General features: G+C 46.8%; 1 protein-coding gene across 4 annotated transcripts in view; it reads left to right on the top strand.

Annotated features, from left to right (window-relative positions):
- Positions 1-27,316, top strand: part of CDHR1 (cadherin related family member 1) — a 265,262-nt gene that overhangs the window by 135,816 nt on the left and 102,130 nt on the right. For all 4 annotated transcript variants that reach the window (XM_077454893.1, XM_077454892.1, XM_077454894.1 and 1 more), the window contains one exon: positions 4,944-5,044. In XM_077454893.1, coding sequence (XP_077311019.1) covers positions 4,944-5,044 — 101 coding nt within the window. The remainder of the gene's footprint in view (positions 1-4,943; positions 5,045-27,316) is intronic.

Below are 27,316 nucleotides of genomic sequence, written 5' to 3'. Positions count from 1 at the left end.
AGGGTTTGCAGTGTTAGCTGCATGGCAATATAGTGTGAACCAGGGCTGAGGACCCATTCACTTTGGCAGGGAAAAGGGAATAGTTGAGTCGCAGATTTATTCCCGCTGGCCACCCACACAGAGAAGACCATCCAGCAGCCACTTTGCGTCATAGCCACGACAAAAATCCCATCATGTTTAGTGGGCAGTACAGGTGTGTGTGTGTGTGTGTGTGTGTGTGTGTGTGTGTGTGTGTGTGTGTGTGTGTGTGTGTGTGTGTGTGTGTGTGTGTGTGTGTCCAGCCTACCTGTGTCCCGAGCCTTTGTCCCGAGCCTCCGTCCCATGTCGTGCCTTGCCTTCGTCCCGTCCCGTCCCGTGCCGTGCCTTGCCTTGCCTCCGTCCCGTGCCCTCTTCGTCGGCGGCCATTGTAAAATTCAAAAGCCGCGCCTCCTCCTTCGCCTGTGATAGGCGGAACACTGAATTTCCCAGCAGCCTGTGTTCCGCCTATCACGGACGTCGTATCATCCTCGTCCGTAGTACGAGGATGAGACGATGCCCGTGATAGGCGGAACACAGGCTGCTGGGAAATTCAGTGTTCCGCCTATCACAGGCGAAGGCGGAGCCGGAGGCGCGGCTTTTGAATCATAGAATGGCCGCTGTCTGTCTGCTCGACACGCTGATCGAGCGGGCAGACAGCGATGACTCGAGTATAAGCCGAGGGGGGCACTTTCAGCCTCAAAAAAGAGGCTGAAAATCTCGGCTTATACTCGAGTATATACGGTAAGCTTCCCCGCCAGCACTCTACCACAATTGTCTCCTAGTTCATACCCTGTTCTCTTCCCTGCCTGTATCACCGCTTTCGCCTTATAACAGAGCAGATCTGTCATCTGCCTCCTCAGATGTGCTAGATCTTTCCCCAGGAGTGGTGTCTGTACTTTCTTATGTTGCATTTCAAGTTTTTGAATTTCTTCCAATATTTTTGTTATCTGCGCTTCTCGTGCTTTTTTCATTTGGGAGCCATGTTTAATCAAAATCCCCCGCATAACCACTTTATGTGCCTCCCATATCATGCCCGGGTCGCTCCCCGGGGTGTCGTTGGTCTGAAAGTATGCCATCATTTCCTTTGTTATATCCTCCTGTATATCTGCTTTCTGTAGCAGACTTTCATTCAAATGCCAGCTACGTCCCGAGGAGCGAGCCGGGCTAGACAGGGAGATCTGCAATGTAACCGGCGCATGGTCTGACCAGGTTATATTTCCTATCGTCACTTCTATTACCGACGTGAGTAGGTAGTGTGGCACAAGGAATAGATCAATACGGGAGTACTGTTGATGCGGGTTGGAAAAAAAAAGTATAATCCTTTTCTCCTGCATGAAAAATCCGCCATACATCTACCAACTGCATCTCCTGCATCTCCCGTTTGACCCTCTTCCTAACACCGTCTGGGGTCGAGGATGATCCCATAGAGGTATCTATTCTGGGGTCCAGGGAGACATTAAAGTCTCCTCCCAGAATCAACTTTCCTTCTACAAATTCTGCTAGTTTTCTCAAAGTTTTGTTTAAAAAAGCATCTTGTTGTATGTTTGGTGCATATATCGTAGCCAAAGTTACTTTTACTCCATCAATATGGCCGTTAAGAAATAGGAAGCGTCCATTCCCATCCACTCGTTTATCCAAAAGAGACCAAGATATCCGATTAGATATGAGAATGGACACCCCCTTAGATTTTGCTTCTTGATTGTGTGCACGATAAACACAGGTAAAAAATCTGTTCTGAAGCAAGGGGAGTCCACCCGTCCTAAAATGTGTTTCCTGTACAAATGCTACATCTGTTCGGTGACGTTTCAAATCATTTAATAGCATCCTTCTTTTTTCGGGGACATTAAGTCCCTTAACATTCATAGAGGTCACCCTTATCCCCTCCATCCTGGGGGAGGGGGAGGGGAGGGGAGAGAGGGAGAAAAAAAAAACAATACCCCTAAGAGAGACACTCCCCTCTGAGCCTCCAACCGTCTGGCTCAGGTGGGTGTAGACCTAATTTGGGGTTCGGCTTGGATTCAGCATAGAGCCGAGAGCTCTGTTCCCAATCCCCTCCACCCGGTCCTATAGCCCCCATTTAGGGCTTCCTTTCCATGTTACCTCGCCTTTTTACCTATACCTACATGCCTTCCTTCTATTCCCTCCTCCCGTTGCACCTTCCACCCCACCATCCCCCAAGGGGAAATGATAGTCTTCTCCCACATTCCTCTTTCTTACTCTTTCCCACTTCTGCTCCTCTCTTGCTACCTCCCACTTACAATCACTGTGCGTTCTATCTTAGATTCCCTAGAGTTCCCATCTTGTGTAAGCTATCAGTATGAACAGATCTGGTACTTTCTCCCCTCTCTCCCTCTTATTTATTATTTATATCTTCCCTCTAGATTTTCCTGTTTTTCCTGTTTATTCCATATATTCTCAACCTTCCTCTTTCAAAACTTAATCAGAATATTCCCCCCTAGTGTTCCATATACACATACCAAGTTGTATGGTGCCACCTAAATTATGCAATAATACAATCAGAAAAAAAAAAAAAACAGTGCTAGTTTCCATTATTTCATAACATGATTACAATCTAATGATATAGTTACAATAGGGACGATAATACCATTCCTCTTATATATTCCATTGCTCTCTACAATTCTTTCTTTCCTCGTGTATATATATACATACATATACATTCCTATAAACACACACCTGTGTATGCATACACACCTACATCAAAAAAAACACCATTACCCCTCTTTATCCATTACCGTCTCCTCTCTCCCCCCCTCCCCCTGCCTCCTAAAAAAAAAAACATGTGTTTTTAAATAAGGGTGCCATATCTATTAGGCACCATCAAATTGTACAGTGATGCCACAGTGATATAATATTACTTTCACAGCAAACAAAAAAACACCAAAAAAAACACATTCCTCTTATGTGTCCCAGTTTGTCTTCCCCAAATACCCTATATACTCCCCCCTCCAGTGTAACCACCTCCCACCCCTCCCTCTGTGCGCCTACTACCTCTATTTTCCTACCCCAGTGTGGGGCCAGACCCCCCAAACCTCAAAAAAAAAAAAAAAAAGGGGGGGGGGTGGAAAGAGAAGACCCCCCCTTGAAAAAAAAAGGGTAAAGATAGAGATTAACCGACTTCCCCCTAAAAAAAAAAAGGGTTCCTTCCTTCTTTCTTTTCAGGTATATAAAGGGGCGATATCTCAATTCTAAAGTCTAAAGCATTCACGGCTCAGCTATCCATCTCCACACTCAGGGAAGGCCCGGGTGAACACCCCATGGGCCTCCCCGGGGGGAGGGAAGACAAAGGGGGGGGAAATCCCCCCCTAACCCCCCCTCCATCCACCCCCCGAGACACCCGCTCCACCCAGCCTCCTCCAGGAGAGGGGAAAAAAAAGAAAGAAAAAAAAAGGAAAAAAAGTCCAATAAGATATTACAAAAAAAGGGGAAAGGGGAAAGAAAAAAGGGGAGTCAGGCGGGAGCAGCCCCTTTTAGCTAATGAAAAAGAGGAGACCATGATAGGGGAGCATCCCACCCGAACCCCATATCTTCCCTTCTATTTAAAGTGAAATTGTCCTTTCTCTTGTCAGTCCATCTCTTTCTGGAGTACTTGGTCCCCTTTCTCTACTGGAGACTTTATTTCTTAAGGTGTTTACTATTGGTTGCAACCAGTTCTGTATCCCAAACGCCTCCACTTCAAGGAAGGCAAATAACTCCGGGAGTTCCGTCGGGTATCGCAAGGTAAATGTCGTTGAGTTTTTTTTTTATAATTAACGCGATGGGGTAGCCCCACCTATAGGACCCCCCCATCATCTTGATTTTATCCAGAAGTGGGCGCAACATTGCCCTACGCTGCAGGGTGGCCCGTGAGAGATCAGGCAATATTTTCACCAAAGCCCCGTCCTGTTCTAAATCTCCACTTTCCCAAGCATTACAGCTTATTAACTCCTTCTGTGCAAAACGAAAGAAACGACATTTCACATCCCTTGGCCTGTTTGCGTTTGTCGCCAGGGGACCCGGGGCTCTATGCACTCTTTCAAATTCCAAGGGTTGGGAGAGGGGACCAGCTAATTTTTCACATATTGAAGAAATTGTAGCCTGCAGCATATCCCGTCCTATAGCCTCCGGGACCCCCCTAAACCGTAGATTCTGTCGTCTACTACGGTCTTCTAACTCTTCCAGCCGTAGTTGCATAGCAGAGACCTGGGAGGTTTGTACATTCTGTACCTGCTCTAGATGGTAAACTCGGTTTTCCAGGGAGGACCATGCGGTCTCCCCACTCACCAGTCTCTCTGTCAGCTGCTGAACTTCTACCTGTACAGCCTTGAGCTCTCTGCGGTGCATCTCCTCCAGACGAGCCACCATTGCCTCCATGTCTGCTCGAGTCGGTAGTGCCAGCAGGTCTGCACGGGTAGGGAGGGGTTGCAATAGTGTTCTCAGGTCCAGATCTCCAGCTCTCCCTCCTTTCTGTTCCTCATATTCAGCGTGTTGTTCCTCCATGTCACTCTCGGCTGATACAGCAGGAAAAGACCACGCCGGCTCTCTCATTTTCTGGTGTGTCACGTGCACCGCTCGTCCCTCAGCATTCTCTGTATCAGGCTCTGCGTGTCTCTGCGAGGCTCGTGTATGGGGGAAAAACAGTTCAATCTCAGGCTGTGCTGTCTGTCTCCGCTGCCTCTCTCTTCTCTTCATCCCCGTGCTGCTTACCGCATGTAGGCTACCGCCTCATAGTCTGGCATTCCAGGTATTCCATCACCGTCTAATGACCAGGTGGAGGGTCAGGGCTCTCAGAGCGCATGTCTCACTCCTCTGCCATCTCCAAGCTCCGCCCCCCCAAACTCTTCCCTATTTTTAACTCTACATCCACTCTACAGTTTCAGCTTGAAGGTTACAATATAGTGATCATAGCTCTTCCTTTTTTTTTACAGGAGATGATGGAGCTTTTGGTATAAACAGCATTACTGGAGCTGTTACCGTCATAAAAAATCCTGATGAACTAAAGAAAGAAGTCTATGAGCTGAAGATAAAGGTAGGCATGTGTTTTTCTTCCTTTCACACTGACCATGATTAACAAAAACATTCTGTATTTTGGATATAATATGACGTTGTGATTCACTACTTAGACACATATTTTCGAACTCAGTCAACTTGTCAGAGAGATCTGATTGATTGTTGACACTATCAGTAAAGTGTTTGAGTTGCCAATAGGAAAGGGGAGTAAGTTTGTGTGCTTGCCACGTCTCTACTAGCTGTTCCCGGGGTAGTAGCTGACCTCTCCTGACTATGTGATGCAATCTTAGACCTATAGTTGGTTGCGAATGTGTAAACGGGTGGCGATCCATACCAGGTGGGAAGTGTGGATTAGAGAGGACTGGCGAGAGGGGGCCTGGGTTTTTTGAGAGATGGAATAGACGATTGGTTTGTTTAAAGCATTTCAGTGTGGCGCTTATTGTTGGGTGATTCTTAATGTTTTCTCTTAGAAGTTCGTACTTGGTCCAGGGGAACCCGGCTATGGGGTGGTCAGAGAATGCATTTTCTAAAGCTATCCAGTCCTTTGATTTTTGATTCGTGTGCCAGTCTATAACACGTTGTAACTGACAAGCCCAGTAGTAGTGTTGAATGTCTGGTAATCCAATTCCCCCTTTGGTTTTTGGTTTAATCAGCTGTGTATAACTGATTCTGGGCCGTTTGAGATTCCAAATGAATTCTCTACATATTTTGGAGATGTTATTTAGAAAGGGCTTAGGGAGTTGGATGGGGATTGTTTGTGAGAGGTAAAGGATGCGTGGTAAGATGTTCATTTTTACTATTGCCGCTCTTCCGAACCATGAGAAGTGGGCCTTGTTCCATTTTGGAAGATCTTCTTTGAAGGTTTTTAGTAATGGGAGATCATTTTTTGGGAAGATATCAGATAAATTAGCAGGTAATTGGATCCCCAGGTAAGTCAAAGCGTCTGATTTCCAGATGAATGGGAAGTTTTGCTTACTGAGGGCTACTTGTGGGTCTGGTAGTGAGATATTAAGGGCATGCGATTTAGCAAAGTTAATTTTAAGGTGGGCTATGTATTGGAATATAGCGAAGTCTTTTAAGAGGTTGGGGATTGTTATCAGTGGGTTGGACAAAAAAAGGAGGATATCATCCGCAAAAGCGGCCACTTTGTAACTTTTCTGTGCTACTGTGCTATGGATATTCCATGTATATCGGGATTGTCTCTGCGTAAGAAGGGTTCAAGTGTAAGAATAAATAGGATGGGGGGGGATCTCTCTTCTTACATTCTTTACTATTATATTTGGAATCCAAGAGAATTAGCCCAGACTGGGTGTTATTAACCAGGGACCCCACAGCTTAACTAATATATCCATTGTACCCCTATTCTGATAAACCTGTCGCTCCATTAATATTGCTTCATTTACCTGGGGGTGCCATTTCTCAATAAAACAACAACAATAAAAGTGTAATACTCCTTTAAATTTCGTAGCTGGGGGGTATCTATAGTATGCCTGTGAAGGGGCGCATGTTTCTGGCTAAATTGTCGGCTCCCCGTAATACAGAGAACACTCAATGAGTGTTCTCTGTATTAGCCGACAATTCATTCATTGATAAAAAAAAAAAAAGCGTGGGGGTTCCCCTAAATTCAATTACCAGGCCCTTCAGGTCTGACATGGATATTAAGGGGAACCCCGTGTCAAATTTAAAAAAAATTGACGTGGGGGTCCCCCTAAATATCCATACCAGACCCTTCAGGTCTGATATGGATATTAAGGGGAACCCCGCATCAAAGTAAAAAAAAAATTGACATGGGGGTCCCCCTAAAAATCAATACCAGACCCTTTATCCAAGCACGCAACCTGGCAGGCTGCAGGAAAAGAGGGGGGATGAGAGAGCGGAACCACCGGCCAGGGTTGTGAGGATGAGGCCCTTGTCCTCATAAACATGGGGGCAAGGTGCTTTGAGGGGTCACAGACCCCCAAAGCATCCTCCCAATGTTGAGGGTATGTGGCCTGGTACGGTTCAGGAGGGAGGGGGGGCCGCTCTCTCGTCCCCCCCTCTTTTCCTGCGGCCTGCCAGGTTGTGTGCTCGGATAAAGGGTCTGGTATGGATTTTTAGGGGGACCCCCACGTCAATTTTTTTTAAAATTTGATGCAGGGTTCCCCTTAATATCCATATCAGACCTGAAGGGTCTGGTGTGGATATTTAGGGGGACCCCCACGTCAATTTTTTTAAATTTGACACGGGGTTCCCCTTAATATCCATGTCAGACCTGAAGGGCCTGGTAATTAAATTTAGGGGAACCCCCACGCTTTTTTTTTTTTTTTTATCAATGAATGAATGAATTGTCGGCTAATACAGAGTACACTCATTGAGTGTTCTCTGTATTACGGGAGCCGACAATTTAGCCGCAAGTGATTTTAAAAGACTTTTTTTCCTGCACAAATGACACTTTGTGCAGGGACAGTTCTAAGCACCAGAAACATGCGCCCCATTCACAGGCATACTATAGATACCCCCCAGCTATGAAATTTAAAGGAATATTACACTTTTATTGTTTCACTTTAATCATTTTTAAAATCACTGCTCCTGAAAAAAACGTCCGTTTTTAAAACTTTTTTTTGCATTGATCCATGTCCCCTGGGGCAGGACCCGGGTCCCCAAACACTTTTTAGGACAGTAACTTGCATATTACCCTTTAAAATTAGCACTTTAGATTGTGAACGTTCGAGTCCCATAGACTTTAATAGGGTTCTAAAGTTCACACGAAGTTTAGGTCTGTTCGCAGGTTCTGGTGCGAACCGAACAGGGGGGTGTTCGGCTCATCCCTAATTGTGGCAAATGCTTTAATGAAATCTAGATACACGTCATACATAGGCCTTTCCTTATATATACTACTGCTCCCTTCCTCATAGAATGTTAACCACCTTAATACCAGCCACTTTTACAGTACCTCCTTCCTGCCCAGTAGTGATGGCCGAACGGTTCGCCCGGCGGTCGTTTCGCGGCGAATTTCCGACTTTCGCCGTCCGCGGGTTCGAACGCCTTTTTCCGTCGTTCGCCCCGGCGGACTTACGTGTTTAATGTATACAAGAACTTTAACCTTTCGTGACACGTTTATCATGTGTTACAGGACAACCAATTGAGACATGACAGCTCATGGACACTTGGACATTCCCCCTAACCTATAAATACACCCGATCCGGTGGCCATTTTACATTCTTTCTTCTGTCACTGTAGGGAAAGGATCCTGTGTGGAGTAGGGACAGAGAAAACGCTAGCTATTTGGTACACAAAAGTTCTTTTCAGGACTGGTATAGGTGTTAGGTCAGCAGCCTGAGTTTCTTTTGTCAGTTTAGATAAAGGGACAGAGCGCTGTATGCTGCTATTTTAGGGACAGCTCAGCCAGATTAGTCTTTCTTCATCATCATCATCATCATCATCATTAGCTGTTACTATCAGGTCCACAAAAGAGCTGTTCCAGCTAATCGTTCCAGCCTACTCTTTTTTGCCAATTTGTATAGGGACAGGCAGGAAGCAGTGTGTCAGGCAGTGAGGATAATTTTAAAGACTTGCTGTTACTATTAGTTCCACAAAGGTTCTTTTCAGGACTGGTATCAGTGGTACGGTAATAGGCTTGTACACGTATAATATTCTTTCTTCCAAATATAGAAAGAATATTATACTTGACTGCTGCCCTTCTGCTGCAGTCTGCTAATCATTCACAACTCACTTGTTCCACAAAGCTCTTTATCAGGACTGGTAACTTGGTCTGTCTAGGGTGCTACGGTACATAGGCTTGGGTGCGGTACAGTCTGCTGTTCTGTAAGGACCGCTATCGGTCCACAATACATAGGGTTGCCGTGCACTACTGCTGACCGCTGCCCTATACTGCAGCAGTCCTTCATTGGTATAGGGACTGACGTACAGTCTGCTAATCACTAACACACAACCTGCTTGGTCCACAAAAGTTCTTATAAGGACTGGTAACTTGGTATAGGGTGCTACGGTACATAGGCCTGAGTGCGTTACAGTCTGCTGTTCTGTAAGGACCGCTATCGGTCCACAATACATAGGGTTGCCGTGCACTACTGCTGACCGCTGCCCTATACTGCAGCAGTCCTTCAGCGGTATAGGGACTGACGCACAGTCTGCTAAACACTAACACACAACCTGCTTGGTCCACAAAAGTTTTTATAAGGACTGGTAACTTGGTATAGGGTGCTACGGTACATAGGCCTGAGTGCAGTACAGTCTGCTGTTCTGTAAGGACCGCTATCGGTCCACAATACATAGGGTTGCCGTGCACTACTGCTGACCGCTGCCCTATACTGCAGCAGTCCTTCATTGGTATAGGGACTGACGTACAGTCTGCTAATCACTAACACACAACCTGCTTGGTCCACAAAAGTTCTTATAAGGACTGGTAACTTGGTATAGGGTGCTACGGTACATAGGCCTGAGTGCGTTACAGTCTGCTGTTCTGTAAGGACCGCTATCGGTCCACAATACATAGGGTTGCCGTGCACTACTGCTGACCGCTGCCCTATACTGCAGCAGTCCTTCATTGGTATAGGGACTGACGTACAGTCTGCTAATCACTAACACACAACCTGCTTGTTCCACAAAAGTTCTTATAAGGACTGGTAACTTGGTATAGGGTGCTACGGTACATAGGCCTGAGTGCGTTACAGTCTGCTGTTCTGTAAGGACCGCTATCGGTCCACAATACATAGGGTTGCCGTGCACTACTGCTGACCGCTGCCCTATACTGCAGCAGTCCTTCATTGGTATAGGGACTGACGTACAGTCTGCTAATCACTAACACACAACCTGCTTGGTCCACAAAAGTTCTTATAAGGACTGGTAACTTGGTATAGGGTGCTACGGTACATAGGCCTGAGTGCGTTACAGTCTGCTGTTCTGTAAGGACCGCTATCGGTCCACAATACATAGGGTTGCCGTGCACTACTGCTGACCGCTGCCCTATACTGCAGCAGTCCTTCATTGGTATAGGGACTGACGTACAGTCTGCTAATCACTAACACACAACCTGCTTGTTCCACAAAAGTTCTTATAAGGACTGGTAACTTGGTATAGGGTGCTACGGTACATAGGCCTGAGTGCGTTACAGTCTGCTGTTCTGTAAGGACCGCTATCGGTCCACAATACATAGGGTTGCCGTGCACTACTGCTGACCGCTGCCCTATACTGCAGCAGTCCTTCATTGGTATAGGGACTGACGTACAGTCTGCTAATCACTAACACACAACCTGCTTGGTCCACAAAAGTTCTTATAAGGACTGGTAACTTGGTATAGGGTGCTACGGTACATAGGCCTGAGTGCGTTACAGTCTGCTGTTCTGTAAGGACCGCTATCGGTCCACAATACATAGGGTTGCCGTGCACTACTGCTGACCGCTGCCCTATACTGCAGCAGTCCTTCAGCGGTATAGGGACTGACGCACAGTCTGCTAAACACTAACACACAACCTGCTTGGTCCACAAAAGTTTTTATAAGGACTGGTAACTTGGTATAGGGTGCTACGGTACATAGGCCTGAGTGCGTTACAGTCTGCTGTTCTGTAAGGACCGCTATCGGTCCACAATACATAGGGTTGCCGTGCACTACTGCTGACCGCTGCCCTATACTGCAGCAGTCCTTCATTGGTATAGGGACTGACGTACAGTCTGCTAATCACTAACACACAACCTGCTTGGTCCACAAAAGTTCTTATAAGGACTGGTAACTTGGTATAGGGTGCTACGGTACATAGGCCTGAGTGCGTTACAGTCTGCTGTTCTGTAAGGACCGCTATCGGTCCACAATACATAGGGTTGCCGTGCACTACTGCTGACCGCTGCCCTATACTGCAGCAGTCCTTCAGCGGTATAGGGACTGACGCACAGTCTGCTAAACACTAACACACAACCTGCTTGGTCCACAAAAGTTCTTATAAGGACTGGTAACTTGGTATAGGGTGCTACGGTACATAGGCCTGAGTGCAGTACAGTCTGCTGTTCTGTAAGGACCGCTATCGGTCCACAATACATAGGGTTGCCGTGCACTACTGCTGACCGCTGCCCTATACTGCAGCAGTCCTTCATTGGTATAGGGACTGACGTACAGTCTGCTAATCACTAACACACAACCTGCTTGTTCCACAAAAGTTCTTATAAGGACTGGTAACTTGGTATAGGGTGCTACGGTACATAGGCTTGAGTGCGGTACAGTCTGCTGTTCTGTAAGGACCGCTATCGGTCCACAATAGATAGGGTTGACGTGCACCACTGCTGACCGCTGCCCTATACTGCAGCAGTCCTTCAGCGGTATAGGGACTGACGTACAGTCTGCTAAACACTAATACACAACCTGCTTGGTCCACAAAAGTTCTTATAAGGACTGGTAACTTGGTATAGGGTGCTACGGTACATAGGCTTGAGTGCGGTACAGTCTGCTGTTCTGTAAGGACCGCTATCGGTCCACAATAGATAGGGTTGACGTGCACCACTGCTGACCGCTGCCCTATACTGCAGCAGTCCTTCAGCGGTATAGGGACTGACGTACAGTCTGCTAAACACTAATACACAACCTGCTTGGTCCACAAAAGTTCTTATAAGGACTGGTAACTTGGTATAGGGTGCTACGGTACATAGGCTTGAGTGCGGTACAGTCTGCTGTTCTGTAAGGACCGCTATAGGTCCACAATAGATAGGGTTGACGTGCACCACTGCTGACCGCTCACCTATACTGCAGCAGTCCTTCAGCGGTATAGGGACTAAGAGTTTTGTCACAGGGTCATTTAAAAAATGACATGCAGAGGAAGAGGCAGGCCCTTCCGCAGGGGTGGTAGGGGTAGGGCAGGAGCAACAGGCTTGAGCCAAAGTGGGAAGTTGCAGAAGGTGCGTTCAATTACTTTAAAGGATGCACCAGACTTGGTTGAGTGGCTCGCTCAGCCTTACTCTTCTGCACCCTCCTCATCCTCTCGATCTGCACCCTCTTCTTCACTCTCTGCTATGTGCACCCCCAAAGACACTACCACCAACAACACGACCACCACCACCACCACCACATACCTTCCGCTTGAGTCACTGGAATTATTTTCCGATCCATATCAAGAGGACATTTCTGATGCGCAGCCACTCTTGGTATTGGATCAGGAAGAGGAGGTAGCAACAAGCGCTACTCAGCAGTCTGACGCCAGTACCCAGATCAGCCCAAGGAGGAGGTTGGTCCCCGGTGTTGCTGCCTACTCTACTTATAGCGGTGGGGAAGGTGACGTTGATGATGACGTGTCTAGTGATGTCACGTGGGTGCCCACAAGAGAGGAAGAGGAGGGGAGTTCAGAGGGAGATATGGACCAGCAGATAGGGAGGAGAAGCAGCAATGACTTACATTGCACAGCAGGGACAAAGCAGACTGCAAATGTATCAGGAGCGAGTCATCGACCATGTACGGTCACATCTGGCGCTCCCAGGACACCGGCACATGGCTCCGCAGTGTGGGCTTTTTTTAACGTGTCCGCTGCTGACAATAGCGTTGCCATCTGCAATCTTTGCAGTCAACGCGTTAGTCGCGGTAAGCCCAATACTCACCTAGGGACGACCGCCTTAAGAAGGCACATGAGCAGCCATCACCGAGCCCAGTGGGAGCAACGGAACACACAAAGCCACACTGCAGGCTCTCACCGTCCAGCCTCGTCTTCTACTTCTCCTTCTCCTCTCTCCTCACAATTGTCCTCCACTCCACCTTCCATCACGCCAAGCTCACATTTTTCTGCAAAAAGGCAGGCTTCCGTGGGCCTAATGTTTGAGCGTAAAAAAATGATGACGCCGGATAACCCTCTTGCCCAACGGTTGGCGGCTGGCTTGTCAGAACTCATAGCCCGCCAACTACTGCCATATAAACTGGTGGACTCGGAGGCCTTTCGCAAATTTGTGGCCATTGGAACACCACAATGGAAGGTCCCAGGAAGGAAGTATTTCTCAGAGAAGGGCATCCCAGAGCTATATGGCCATGTTCAGCGGCAAGTGAATGTATCTCTGGCACACAGTGTCGGTGCCAAGATACATCTGACCACAGACACGTGGTCTAGCAAACACGGGCAGGGAAGGTATATCAGTTTTACTGCCCACTGGGTGAACCTTCTGACGGCCGTCAAGCATGTAACCCGTGGCACCCGTGTAGATTTGGTTTTACCGCCACGGATTGCATGCAGGCCTGACTCTTCTTCTCCTCCTCCTACTCCATCCTCCTCCCTCTCCTCCTCAGCTGCCTCCTCCTTTTCCGCTGCTAGCGTCTCTTCCACTGCACCGCCCAAGCTCCCCAGAACCTATTCCACATGCCAGGTGAGACGTTGCCATGCCGTGCTGCGTCTGTTGTGCCTGGAAGCAAAGAGCCACACTGGCCCGGCACTCCTTTCAGCTTTGCGTTCACAGGCAGATGAGTGGCTAACACCGCTCAATTTGACAGTTGGTAAAGTGGTGTGTGACAACGGTGCCAATCTGCTTAGCGCATTGAAACAGGGCAAAATCACGCACGTGCCGTGCATGGCACACGTCTTAAACTTGGTCGTGCAGCGATTCCTTGTCAAATACCCTGGGGTCCAGGACATCTTGCGGCAGGCAAGGAAAATCTCGGCCCATTTCAGAAGATCTTACACGGCCATGGCTCGCCTTGCTGACATTCAGCGGCGACACCATCTGCCGGTCAGACGTCTTATTTGCGATTGCCCGACGCGATGGAACTCAACCTTCTATATGCTTGATAGGCTGCTCCAGCAGAAACGTGCAGTTAACGTCTACCTGTATGAACTCTGCGAAAGAAACGGTTCTGGGGAGCTGGGTTTTTTTTCACCGCGCCAGTGGCTGCTCATGCGCGACACATGCAGACTTCTGCGGCCATTTGAGGAGATCACCAAACTGGTCAGTCGCAGCCATGGCGCCATCAGTGACATGGTACCTTATGCCTTCTTTCTGGAGCGTGCATTGCGTCGTGTCATTGATCAGGCTGTGGAGGAGCAGGAGCGGGAAGATGAGGAAGTCGCAATGCTGGATGAATTCCCAGGGGGGGCTACTCTATCTGAGACAAGTCAACAACAGGAGTCTGATGAGGAGTCAGAGGAGGATGGTGCCGGGGCGGATGAGCAGGAGCAAGAAGAGCATGCTTTAAACCTTTCTGGGATCCCTGTTGTGCGAGGATGGGGAGAGGAGAATGAAGAGGACGACATTATCCTGGATGATGAGCAGGAGCCAGGCCACCACACCGCTTCCACTTTAGTGCAAATGGGGGCCTTCATGCTCCAGTGTTTTAATAGGGACCCCCGTATAAAAAGCATGAGGGTCAAGGACCAGTACTGGGTGGCAACGTACTTAGACCCCCGGTACAAACACAAAATGGCGGAAATGTTACCGCCGTCGCAGAGGGCTGTCAGAATGCAGCACTTCCAGGCCTTGCTTCGAGAAATGCTGCATTCTGCTTTTGCGTGCGCTGGCAGAGGAGCAATTCCCACTCCCAGAGAAGGATTTGCGGGTACCAATCCAACAGCGCCTGCAAGAAGAGGCCGGTTTGAAGATGTGTTGGTGACTTCGGATATGAGGTCATTCTTTCAGCCGACCCATCGACAGGTGTCATCCGGATCCAGCATCAGGGAACGCCTAGACCGTCAGGTGTCCGACTACATTGGGTTAACGGCCGATGTGGACGCTCTGAGGAGTGATGAACCCCTAGACTACTGGGTGGGCAGGCTTGACCTCTGGCCAGAGCTTGCCCAATTTGCAATCGAACTGTTGGCTTGCCCCTCATCCAGTGTCCTGTCCGAAAGGACGTTCAGCGCAGCAGGGGGGATTGTGACCGATAAGCGTACTCGCCTAGCTCACCACAGTGTTAACTACCTCACATTTCTAAAAATGAATGAGGCATGGATCTCGGAGGAATTCAACACATGTGATCAGTAGACCATGTATATGTCTATAAACAATTTTTGGAATCAAGCACACAGACCTTCTTAATTCATTTGGCTCACTTCCCTGACCCAAAAAAGCACACCGTACTATATGCCCCTACCCTCCTCTTTGAAGAGGTTGAGCGGTGTCATATTTCTACTGGGGCTGCTTATTATGAGGGGTTCCCACCATCCCTGTGCTGTGCTGACTTCCTCCTGGGTGTTCTTATTATGAGGGGCTCCCACCATCCCTGTGCTGTGCTGACTTCCTCCTGGGGGTTCTTATTATGAGGGGATCACACCATCCCTGTGCTGTGCTGACTTCCTCCTGGGGCTGCTTACGGTGCTGCTGTCAGCGCTGTATGTCACGGAGCTGCTGTCAGCGCTGTATGTCACGGAGCTGCTGTCAGCGCTGTATGTCACGGAGCTGCTGTCAGCGCTGTATGTCACGGAGCTGCTGTCAGCGCTGTATGTCACGGAGCTGCTGTCAGCGCTGTATGTCACGGAGCTGCTGTCAGCGCTGTATGTCACGGAGCTGCTGTCAGCGCTGTATGTCACGGAGCTGCTGTCAGCGCTGTATGTCACGGAGCTGCTGTCAGCGCTGTATGTCACGGAGCTGCTGTCAGCGCTGTATGTCACGGTGCTGCTGTCAGCGCTGTATGTCACGGAGCTGCTGTCAGCGCTGTATGTCACGGAGCTGCTGTCAGTGCTGTATGTCACGGAGCTGCTGTCAGCGCTGTATGTCACGGAGCTGCTGTCAGCGCTGTATGTCACGGAGCTGCTGTCAGCGCTGTATGTCACGGTGCTGCTGTCAGCGCTGTATGTCACGGAGCTGCTGTCAGCGCTGTATGTCACGGAGCTGCTGTCAGCGCTGTATGTCACGGAGCTGCTGTCAGCGCTGTATGTCACGGAGCTGCTGTCAGCGCTGTATGTCACGGAGCTGCTGTCAGCGCTGTATGTCACGGTGCTGATGTCAGTGCTCTGTATTACGGTGCTGCTGTCAGTGCTCTGTATCTCCTGCACCCTCTTGTTTGCCTACCCTGGTCCCTGACCTTCCCTCTCCTCCATTGCCTTCATTAGCTCCATAGTCCTGAATTGTCAGAACAATTTCCCAAATAAAAAAAAAATGCTTGTAGTTATCGATCCCAAATTCACCTCATACATGTATTATGCTATTGTCCAGGTGGTGGGACTACGTGCTACCCCCTAATAATTACCCCGTGGCCGCAAATTCGACCTAAAGGTTTGCGAAATTCGCCTCCCATTGAAGTCAATGGAGCCCGCGGCGAACGGTCGTTTTCGCGAACGTTTGTGTCCGTTCGCGTTTCGCGTTCGCGAAACGTCCCGTCGGAAGTTCGTCCATCACTACTGCCCAGGCCAATTTTCAGCTTTCAGTGCTCTCACACTTTGAATGACAATTATTCAGTCATGTAACACTGTACCCAAACAAAATTGTTTATATATTTTTTGGACACATAGAGCTTTTTTTTGTAGTATTTAATTCAATTTAATCACCACTGGGGTTTTTAATTTTTTGTGATATAAGCGTGAAAAGCCCAAAAAAAAAAAAAAAACTTTTTTTTAGTTTCTATTATAAAATTTAGCAAATAAGTCGTTTTTCTTCATAAATTTAGGCCATAATTTATACTGCTACATATCTTTGGTAAATGTATCCCAAACTGTATATTATTTAGTCTGCGTGAAAGTTATCTACAAACTATGGTACATGTCATTGAAAATTGATAAATCCTGATGTACTGACTGCCTACCGTTTCTCATTTCATGAGGCCCTAACATGCCAGAAAAGTACAAATATTCCCCAAATGACCAATTTTTGGCAAGATTGACACCTCGCAAGCCCCGTCTGGTATGGATTTAAAGGGGAACCCCTACGCAGAAAAAAATGCCATGGGGGTCCCCCCAAAGTCCATACCAGACCCTTATCCGAGCACGCAGCCAGGCCGGTCAGAAAAGGGGGTGGGGACGAGCGAGTGCCCCCCCTGAACCGTACCAGGCCACGTGACCTCAACATGGGGGGGTGCTTTGGGGAAGGGGGGCACTGCAGCCCCCCACCTCAAAGCATCTTGTCCCCATGTTGATGAGGACAAGGGCCTCTTCCCGACAACCCTGACCTATACGTTTTAGGAGATATTTGCCCGAAGAAAGGCACTGTGAGCGCGGCATTTCCAACAACGGAGCTGCCACACGTGTCGGCTCCTGTGCGCATGCGCGGGAGTGACGTCATCGCGGCTTCGCCGAATGACAGCGGCGGAGCTGTGAGACCCCACCGAGAAGATGGACGCTCCGGACTACAGGGGACAGCGGTGACTTTGCTGGCTCCTGTGTCAGGTAAGTGACACATAATGGGCTACTATGTGATGCATAGTAGTCCATTATGCTTTGGGAATGGCATTACCATGAGGGGAAGAGTAATCAGTTAGATTACTTGTTACTCTCTAAAGTAACTGCGTTACGTAACTCCATTTATTTTAACTGAGTTACTTACATCACAACATCTAATTTCCTGACTACCTATCACATTTTTGAAGGCCCTGGAGCACTCGGACAATGGAATTACCCACAAAATGACCCCATTTTAGAAAGCTAACACTCCAAAATATTTTCTGTCAGGCATGTAATTTCTTCCACAAGTTCTTGGAAAGGGTGGACAGAAAATTAAAATAATTTTTTTTTATCACAAATTTCTCACCTTTTCAAGGTCTGAACAGATTATGTACCCAACATTGTAACCTGTGTAACACAGACATCAACCAATACTGTATAGGAAACAATGTACTGTAATGTAAAATTGTAACTTGGCACCACAGAAAAAAATAATAATTATAGATGATTGTGCAAACAATTTTCCACCAGCTGCAGTGCTAGCGTAAGCTCAGTAGCAATACTAAAAAACATATACAAAATTACACAGTAATATAAGTAAATATAATAATTAATATAAGTAATATAAGTAAAATGATATTAACACATCAGCATCAATCTTTATGATAGCTTATAATGAATAAACCAAAAGAAAAGTCTGAAGTGATGTGGTTCATAAAGTGCTCATGTTCCTATAGCTTAAAAACGGTGCTTCACTTGACTAGTGCTCAGAGAAAAGTGCCCCACATAGATGCACACTCACCCTGGACATTGACCACCTATCTCTAGTGGGGTCACTTGCGCTTGTTGGGGAATTGTCCCCTAGGGGGTGTCTCTGCTAGCTGGCCCCACGATAGGTTAATCCTCAGATGTAAATTGGGGAAGATAAATGACAGAGTGAAACCGCATAGTATAAAACCGTATAATTTATTAAACATTTAAAACAATAGATGTTGGTACACTCACATGGTGTGGTGTCTATATCCAGGATCCCGGTGTATACAGCATCTGTAGATCAGGGTAGCCTGGCAATGTACTTTAATGGTCACAATGTACTATAATGGTCACCTCTGTGGTCAGTGAATATAGCATAGTGTAGCTTCATCTACAGCAGTTCCTGTTCCTAAAAGCCAAGTAAGCCTAACCTACTGGTACATGGCTGCTCTCATAGCACAATGCTATGTTCACTGCCAGGAAGTATAGTAGGCTGAACAAAGAGTAAACAAAAGATCAAACCTTTCCCATAGACACACTCCTAAACCTTGTGGACAGTTTTCCCAGAAGAGTTGAAGCTGTTATAGCTGCAAAGTGTGATCCAACTCATTATTGAACCCTATGGACTAAGACTTGGATGCCATTAAAATTCATGTGCGTATAAAGCAGGCTTCCCAATACTTTTGACATTATAGCGTACTGTATGTTTTGGTCAGGGACATAAAATTTAGCAAATATCTGGGGAAAAAATAAGTGGGCATATTTTGTGTCGCTCACGAAGTAGGCTCAAAGAATCAGAGTGAATGTTTTTTTTTGGGGGGGGGGGGGGGTTGGGGGGGGGGATCCTTGCTGGTAGATAAGGGAAGTGACAATTCCTTCTATAAATTTGAGAAAGGTGGTGGATCTTTCTGTGGATTTGTGGTAGATGACATACGTGATATAAATGGCCAAATGAATAAGGTGAAATTACAACCTTTTTGTACCAGAAATAGAACCTTCTTGTTGCTAAATAGGGCTGTAGCATCTGATCATTGAAATCTTGGATGCACTCAAGCTTTTGGATGGGACTGTGTCATTGTGGATGGTGATCTCAGGATGATCTCAGGGAGGGCACTGGGTATTGTCACTGAAATGAAGCACATGATAATTTCATAGCCTTACCTGGGCAGAATAAATGGGCATGTGATGAATGGGGTGGGTGAATCAGTAAGCATGTCCTTCATTTTTTTTATAAGACCCATGTTAATTGTGAGGCCCAAAAATAACTAAGCGGATGGACATAGGATGAACTGGGGTTATTTGCAGTATATTTTTAAGCGAAAATATTGGTCTAGTCGACAATAAACCAAAGTAAATTTTTAGGCAAATAAAAAAAAGCACTTTCTGAAAAGTTTTCAGTGATGTTCTGCACACCTGGCTGTGCGTTGAAAGGGGGATTGTATCTGTTCCTGACCTGGAAGGCAGCCATAATGGGTTTGCCAGTGCATGTGGACAATATATTTGGGTCCTAATTTTTAGAGTCTGATGTGATGTTTCAGTGCTGCACCATTTAGGTGTATGGTGCTGCCGTCTTGTCTTCAGGATGTCTTATCTTTTTAGGAGGAACCCTTTCCTCTTCTGATTTGGTCGCTGATCCACTACTTTCAATGGGTTCGTACTCCGATCCGAATTGGAGGGTGAAAGCTCCACGCTGCTCTCATCCATCATACTGAGGATTTGAAATGCCTCCTCACTAGTGTAACATTTTTTGGACATATTGGCTCTGGTGATACCTGGACAGGTAGAAGGCTGATTATGACTATATGACAGGTAAACTGCTGAAGGGCGGCTGTGACGAGTACACTGATAGGCTGCACTGAAGGCTGTGGTGACAGGTACACTGGTAAGCTGCACTGAAGGCTGCTGTGACAGAAACACTGATAGGCTGCACTGATGGCTGTGGTGACAGGTACACTGATAGGCTGCACAGAGCAGTGGCTCAGCTCCACCCATCTCTCTCTCTTCATTGGCGTCCGTTGCTGTCTTAGCCAAAGAGAGGGGAGAGTCCCAGAGAGCCGAGGCTCTTGTGCATATCGCTGGATCGAGAAATATTAGGGGGGCTACCACACAGAGAAGGTAGACTGCATGAAGGTCAAAAACCTTGAGCCTTTAGAACCACTATAATATGCCTTTTTACACTTTCATTTAGCCACCCAGGTTTAATCTTAGTTCTTTAATATTTGTTGGCCTTTGGAATACACTGGCTAATGCCATTATCTAAAATGTTCTTTTCCTCTGTGTTTTTGGTTTCTAGAATATGTTCCTATTTAGTGTCATGAAGCATGGAGTGCAGTTTTTTTTTGGGGTGGGGGGGGGGGGGGGGCGCGAACAAGCAAAAACATCAGTTGCAGCCTCACTGTGCCATCAATTGCTGTCACTGTGCTCATGTGCCCATCATATACAGCAAACTGTGCCGAGCATTTGCATCCAACTGTGCTCATAATATGCAGACTCTGTGTCCATCGTATGCAGCCACTGTGCTCATCATATGCAGACTCTGTGCTCATCAAATGCAGCCAACTGTGCCCCATCAATTGTAGCCTCTGTGCCCATAATATGCAGCCACTGTGCCCTGAAAATGCAGCCAACTGTGCCCCATCAATTGTAGCCTCTGTGCCCATAATATGCAGCCACTGTGCCCTACAAATGCAGCCAACTGTGCCCCATCAATTGTAGCCTCTGTGCCCATAATATGCAGCCACTGTGCCCCGCAAATGTAGCCAACTGTGCGCCATCAATTGCAGCCTTTGTGCCCATAATATGCAGCCGCTGTGCCCCCCAGTCCGCTCACCTGCCCGTTCGCTGTCTATCACTTAATCCATTGTGGTGATGTGTTAGGCAGCTGGTCAGGCGGCGAGCTGTGGGACAGTAACGCGGCGATGGATGCAGGACTCCTCCATGTGTGTCTTCTTCCTGTATACCTTGGTGTCAATGGGATCGCCTCTGCATTCAGCCAATCAGGTGCCTGGTATTACATCTGGGCCTTCTGATTGGCTGAGAGACGGATCTGTGTTAGCAAAGCAAATATTAATTTGCTTTGCTAACACTTATTGAAGAGGTCCTTCTCTTCAATATAAGGCCTAAGTCCCGAAAATCTTTTTTTAGGACCATCTAATATGCACTATGACAGCTGGATCCTCCCCAGCCCCACCCAAAATTCTGTCCATCTTATCCGCGATAAACCGAACTGAATGCCCAGTAAGCCACATAACGTTTGGCGTTCTCCCTATCTGTCCTTCTAATCTGTCCTACCATCAGCATTAGGGCTGGACTGAGCACCCCTCAGTTCGGTTCGCACCAGAACATGTGAACAGGCAAAAAGCGAACACCATTAAAGTCTATGGCAGAAATACATGAAAAATCAAAAGTGCTAATTTTAAAGGCTTATATGCAAGTTATTGCCATGAAAAATGTATGGAGACCTGGGTCAGGGCCCAGGTGACATGTATCAATGCAAAACAGAGTTGTAAAAACGCTTGTTTTTTTCAGTAGCAGTGATTTTAATAATGCTTAACCCCTTCCCGCCGAGCGTACGCAGATCTGCGTACTCGGCTTCCGGGGGGTATACCGGGATGATGCCCGCACCTGCAGGCATCATCCCGGTACCGTTTTTTACAGCGGGCGATTGGCTTTCCAGCCATAACAACCGATGCGGCTAAAAGCCGCTCGGCTGTTATGCCGGAGGAGCGGGAGGGGACGTCCCCCCCTCCCGCCGCCTCTCGCCGCTGTTACCGGTGCTCCCGCTCGATCGGGAGCACCGATCAGTGGTCCGACGCCTCCGGCTGCTGCGGAGGAACTGGAACGAAGCCGTAATCGGCTTCGTTCCAGTCTCCTCATCGTAAACACGGAAGCGACGTCATGACGTCACTTCCCGTTTACTCGGCTGCCAATGGCGCCGGTTTAAAAAAAAAAATCCGGTATTCAGAATCGCCGTTTTCGGCGATCTGAATACATTGAAGTGTAAAGGAGGGGTGGGGGGTCTTTTAGACCCCCGATCCCTCCATAAAGAGTACCTGTCACCACCTATTACTGTCACAAGGGATGTTTACATTCCTTGTGACAGCAATAAAAGTGATCAAATTTTTTATTTTTTTTTTAAAACAATTTAGTCGTTTTAAAATAAATAAAATAAATAAAAAAAAAAAAAAAAATTTTTCAAAGCGCCCGCCGTCCCCGCGAGCTTGCGAAGCAAAGAAAACGCATACGGAAGTCGCGCCCGCGTATGTAAACGGTGTTCAAATCACACATGTGAGGTATCGCCGCGATCGTCAGAGCGAGAGCAATAATTCTAGCAGTGGACCTTCTCTGTAACGCTAACCTGGTAACCGTAAAAAAATTTTAAAGCGTCGCCTATTGAGATTTTTAGGTACCGTACTTTGCCGTCAATCTACAAGTGCGCGCAATTATAAAGTGTGACATGTTTGGTATTTATTTACTCGGCGTAACATTATCTTTCACATTACGCAAAAAAATTGGGCTAATTTTACTGTTTTGTTTTTTTTTTATTCATGAAAGTGTCCCTTTTCCCAAAAAGTTGCGTTTAAAACACCACTGCGCAAATACCGCGTGACATAAAATATTGCAACAATCGTCGTTTTATTCTCTAGAGCCTCTGCTAAAAAAATATATATAATGTTTGGGGGTTCCAAGTAATTTTCTAGCAAAAAATATGGATTTTAACTTGTAAACACCAAATTCCAAAAATAGGCTTAGTCATGAAAGGGTTAAAGTGAAACAATAACAATTAAATATTCCTATAAATATTGTGTCTGGGGGGTGTCCTTAGTTTGCCTGTAAAGTAGCGCATTTTCCCCCTGTTTAGAACAATACCACAGCAAAATGACATTTCTAAAGGAAAAAAGGTCATTTAAAACTGCTCATTGCTGTAATGAATTAAAAATGCATGATGGGGCCCCCAAAATCCGTACCAGGCTCTTCATGTTTGGTATGGATATTAAGGGGAACACTGTGCCAAATTTTAAACAAAACATGGCATAGGGGTCCCCCTCAAATCCATACCAGGATCTTCAAGTCTGATATGGACATCAGAGCATGGTACAGTGCCCCTGACAGAGAATGGCACAGTGCCCCCTTACATCAGAGCAGGGCACAATGGTGTCCCCTGATATCAGAGCATGGTGTGGGTCCTCTTACATCAGAGAATGGCACAGTAGTGTCCTCTGACATCAGAGCATGGTACAGTAGTGCCCCGAATCAGAGCATGGCATAGTAGTGCCCCGACATCAGGGCATGGCATAGTAGTGCCCCCTGACATGAAAGAATGGCACAGTAGTGGCCCAACATCAGAGTATGGCACAGTAGTGCCCTTTGACATCAGACCATGGCATAGTGCCCCCCTGACATTAGAGCATGGCATAGTGCCCCCCTGACATCAGATCATGGCACAGTATTTCCCCTGACATCAGAGAATGTGGACAGAATAAAGGTGGATAAAGCACCTGGACCTGATGGCATCCACCCATGGATCCTAAAAGAATTGAGCTCTGTAATTTCAAAGCCATTATATCTAATTTTTAGGGACTCATTAATGACAGGAATAGTCCCACTGGATTGGCGCAGGGCCAATGTGGTGCCTATATTTAAAAAGGAAACAAAGTCTTTACCAAGTAACTATAGACCTGTTAGTTTAACTTCTATAGTTGGGAAGATACTGGAGGGATTAATAAAAGACCACATAGACAAGTTCTTGCAGGAAAGAAATATTTTAAGCAACAGACAGCATGGATTCATGAAAGACAGAAGTTGTCAGACAAACCTGATTTCTTTTTATGAGGTGGTAAGTAAAACCTTGGACAGAGGGGTGGCGGTGGACATGGTATACTTGGATTTTGCAAAAGCGTTCGATACAGTTCCGCACACATGGCTCATGTGTAAGGTAAAGTCTACAGGTTTGGAAATATCAGTTTGTAAATGGATAGAAAACTGGCTAAAAGACAGAATTCAGAGAGTAGTGGTTAATGATTCTTACTATGAATGGTCTAAGGTTATCAGTGGTGTACCCAAAGGTTCGGTGCTGGGACCCTTACTTTTTAATATCTTTATAAATGATATTGGGTCTGGGATCAAAAGTAACATTTCCGTCTTTGCAGATAACACCAAGATATGCAGTGGAATAACGTCCTTACAGGATGTCTCCAATTTACAAGCCGACCTCAATGCTCTGTCTAATTGGGCGACTATGTGGTAGATGAGGTTTAATGTTGAGAAATGTAAAGTTATGCACTTGGGGGCTAAGAATATGCATGCATCATACATGCTAGGGGGAGTTCAACTGGGGGAATCCATAGTGGAGAAGGATCTGGGGGTTTTGGTAGATCATAAGCTAAATAATAGTATGCAATGCCAAGCTATGGTTTGCAAAGCAAGCAAAGTCCTTTCCTGTATTAAGAGAGGTATGGACTCCAGAGAGAGAGATATAATTTTGCCCCTGTTGAAATCATTAGTAAGACCTCATCTGGAATATGCAGTTCAGTTTTGGGCACCAGTTCTCAAAAAGGATATCGGGGGAACTGGAGAAAGTGCAGAGAAGGGCAACTGATAAGAGGCATGGAGGAACTCAGCTATGAGGAAAGATTAGAGGAACTGAATTTATTCACTCTTGATAAGAGGAGATTAAGGGGGGATATGATCAACATGTACAAATATATAAGGGGTCCATATAGTGAACTTGGTGTCGAGTTATTCACTTTACAGTCAACAAAGAGGACAAAGGGGCACTCTTTTCATCTCCAAATACGGAAAGGTTTCTTCACGGTAAGAGCTGTGAAAATGTGGAATAGACTCCCTGCAGAGGTGGTTCTGTCCAGCTCAGTGGATTGCTTTAAGAAAGGCCTGGATTATTTCCTAAGTGTAAATAATATAACTGGGTACTAACATTTATAGGTAAAGTTGATCCAGGGAAAATCCAATTGCCTCTAGGGGGATCAGGAAGGAATTTTTTCCCCTGCTTTAGCAAATTGGATCATGCTCTGCTGTTTTTTTTTTGCCTTCCTCTGGATCAACGGTGGGTATATAATTGGGTATATGGGCTGGTATGATATTATCATATATATATATATATATATATATATATATATATATATTGTGGCAACACGCAGGTAAAGTCACCTGGTTGTATCCAGGATGGGAAATATGTGTGCCCTAGATTCAGGCTTTATGCAGACTTGTATAATTAGAGGGGAAGAGTTAATGAGCCCAGCTGAAGTAAGTGGGCTCATTAAGACCTCTACAAAAAACCCCAGCATGCTTAGGGAGATGCTCCATCCTGGAACCAGTTTTGTGTTTGTATAGACTGGGGAGTGTGACACCTGTTCTGTGCGGTGAGTTAACGCCTGTGTGGCAAACCTCTACAACAGAGACAGGGACTGGTGCAGCACAAGGCTGCACTCAGTTGGTAGACAGGGAATCTAAGTGTGTAATTAGAGGTCAGGCTGACCAGGATTTATTTTCATGTTTTGTTTGGCTGTTATATGTTTCTCTGCATGTAGCACAAATAAACCGCATCTTTTGTTTTTTTGCACCTACAACGCTGTCTGCTGTGCCTAATTTTGTGTTGTGAACCCATCCAGGGGGTCACACACACCCGCTGCCGAGCTAACCCCCTCACAGTTGGTGGAGAATTTTGGCAGTTTTTTTTTTTATTTATTTTTTAAGGCCAGCATGGAGGAGATGCTGAGACAGCTGGCTCTTGCAAATGCAAACCAGCAGCAAGCAAATGCAAATCAGCAGCAAACAAATGCAGGTTTACAAAAGAGCCTTGCAGCTCAACAACAGAGCCTTGCAGCCCAGCAGCAGACAAATGCAACTTTGCAGCAGAGTCTGGAAGCTCAGCAGAAAGCTCACCAGCAGAGTCTGGAAGCTCAGCAGAAAGCTCACCTGCAGAGTCTGGAAGCTCAGCAACAAGCCCAGCAGCAATCTGAAGCCCGCTTCATAGACCTGTTGCAGAAGCAAGAGCAGTGTTTTCAACAGCAAATAGAGACATTAATATAGCAACGTCCGCAGACCAATGAGGCAATTGGTTACAATAATACCTCATCCTTTGGTGTGAGCCGTTTACTGACAAAAATGACTGGAGAGGATGATCCGGAGGTGTTTTTGACCACATTTGAAAGGACTGCTGAAAGGGAAAAGTGGCCTAAGGAGCAATGGGCTGGACTGGTGGCCCCTCTGTTAACTGGGGAATCACAGAAAGCTTATTATGACCTAGAGCCTGACCAAGCAAAAGACTATGTGGTGCTAAAAACAGAAATATTGGCACGGCTGGGTGTTACCCTGGCCGTCCGGGCTCAGCGTGTGCATAATTGGACTTTTCAGGTTGGAAAACCCCCCAGGTCTCAAATGTATGATCTCATTCACCTGAGCAGGAAGTGGCTGCAGCCAGAGACTTTGACCGCACCAAACATTGTGGAACGTGTTGTTATGGATCGTTTCCTGAGAGCTCTTCCTACTGCCATCCAAAAATGGGTAAGACATGGAGACCCAGAAAATGCAGATAAACTTGTGGATCTGGTTGAGAGGTACTTGGCTACAGAGAGCCTGACCACCTCTTCCAGGGACTCACGGACTTTCCACCCTAAGACCAGATCATCCCCAGTGGCGGGTAAGATGACTCCAAGGGGTGAGGGTGGAGAGAGTGAGAGGGTGGGAGTTCTACCTAAGGTCTGGCGGGAGCAGCCCGGGAAGCCCAGGCTGCAAGAGGCAGCGAAAAAGATTATTTGCTACCGCTGCCGGCAAGAGGGACATATTGCAGCCAATTGCCCAGTTGTGGATGAGCCTATGCAATGTGACTTTATAAGGGAGAGATGTCAGTCGCTGTTTGCGACAGTTGCATGCCCTGCCATTCGGGGACCTGAGAAACATTTATGTAAAATGCGTATTAATGGTAGAAATGTTGATGTGTTGCTGGATTCAGGTAGCCTGGTAACATTGATAAAAGCTGAATTAGTTACTACAAAGTTCTCTGGGAAGAACAAGGTGGCTGTTATTTGTGTGCATGGGGACACCCGAGAGTATCCTGTAACTTCAGTGTTTTTTGAGACCCCCAAAGGTAACCTCTCTCATCAGGTGGGGTTAGTGTCTCACTTACCACATGATGCTATTGTGGGAAGGGATTTTCCAAAATTCTGGGAACTCTGGGATTGTCCTGAGCCCCCCACTGGTGCCCCTATAGACCAGGAAGATGACCAGAATTCCTCTGGGAGTGGTGAGGACTC

This window comes from Lithobates pipiens, unplaced genomic scaffold (assembly GCF_037356315.1).
Source record: "Lithobates pipiens isolate NorthernLeopardFrog02 unplaced genomic scaffold, aLitPip1_a1.2 Scaffold_25, whole genome shotgun sequence".
NCBI lineage: Eukaryota > Metazoa > Chordata > Amphibia > Anura > Ranidae > Lithobates > Lithobates pipiens.
The sequence above is the reverse complement of the archived record's forward strand: the minus strand, read 5'-3'. Positions and strand labels throughout refer to the sequence as shown.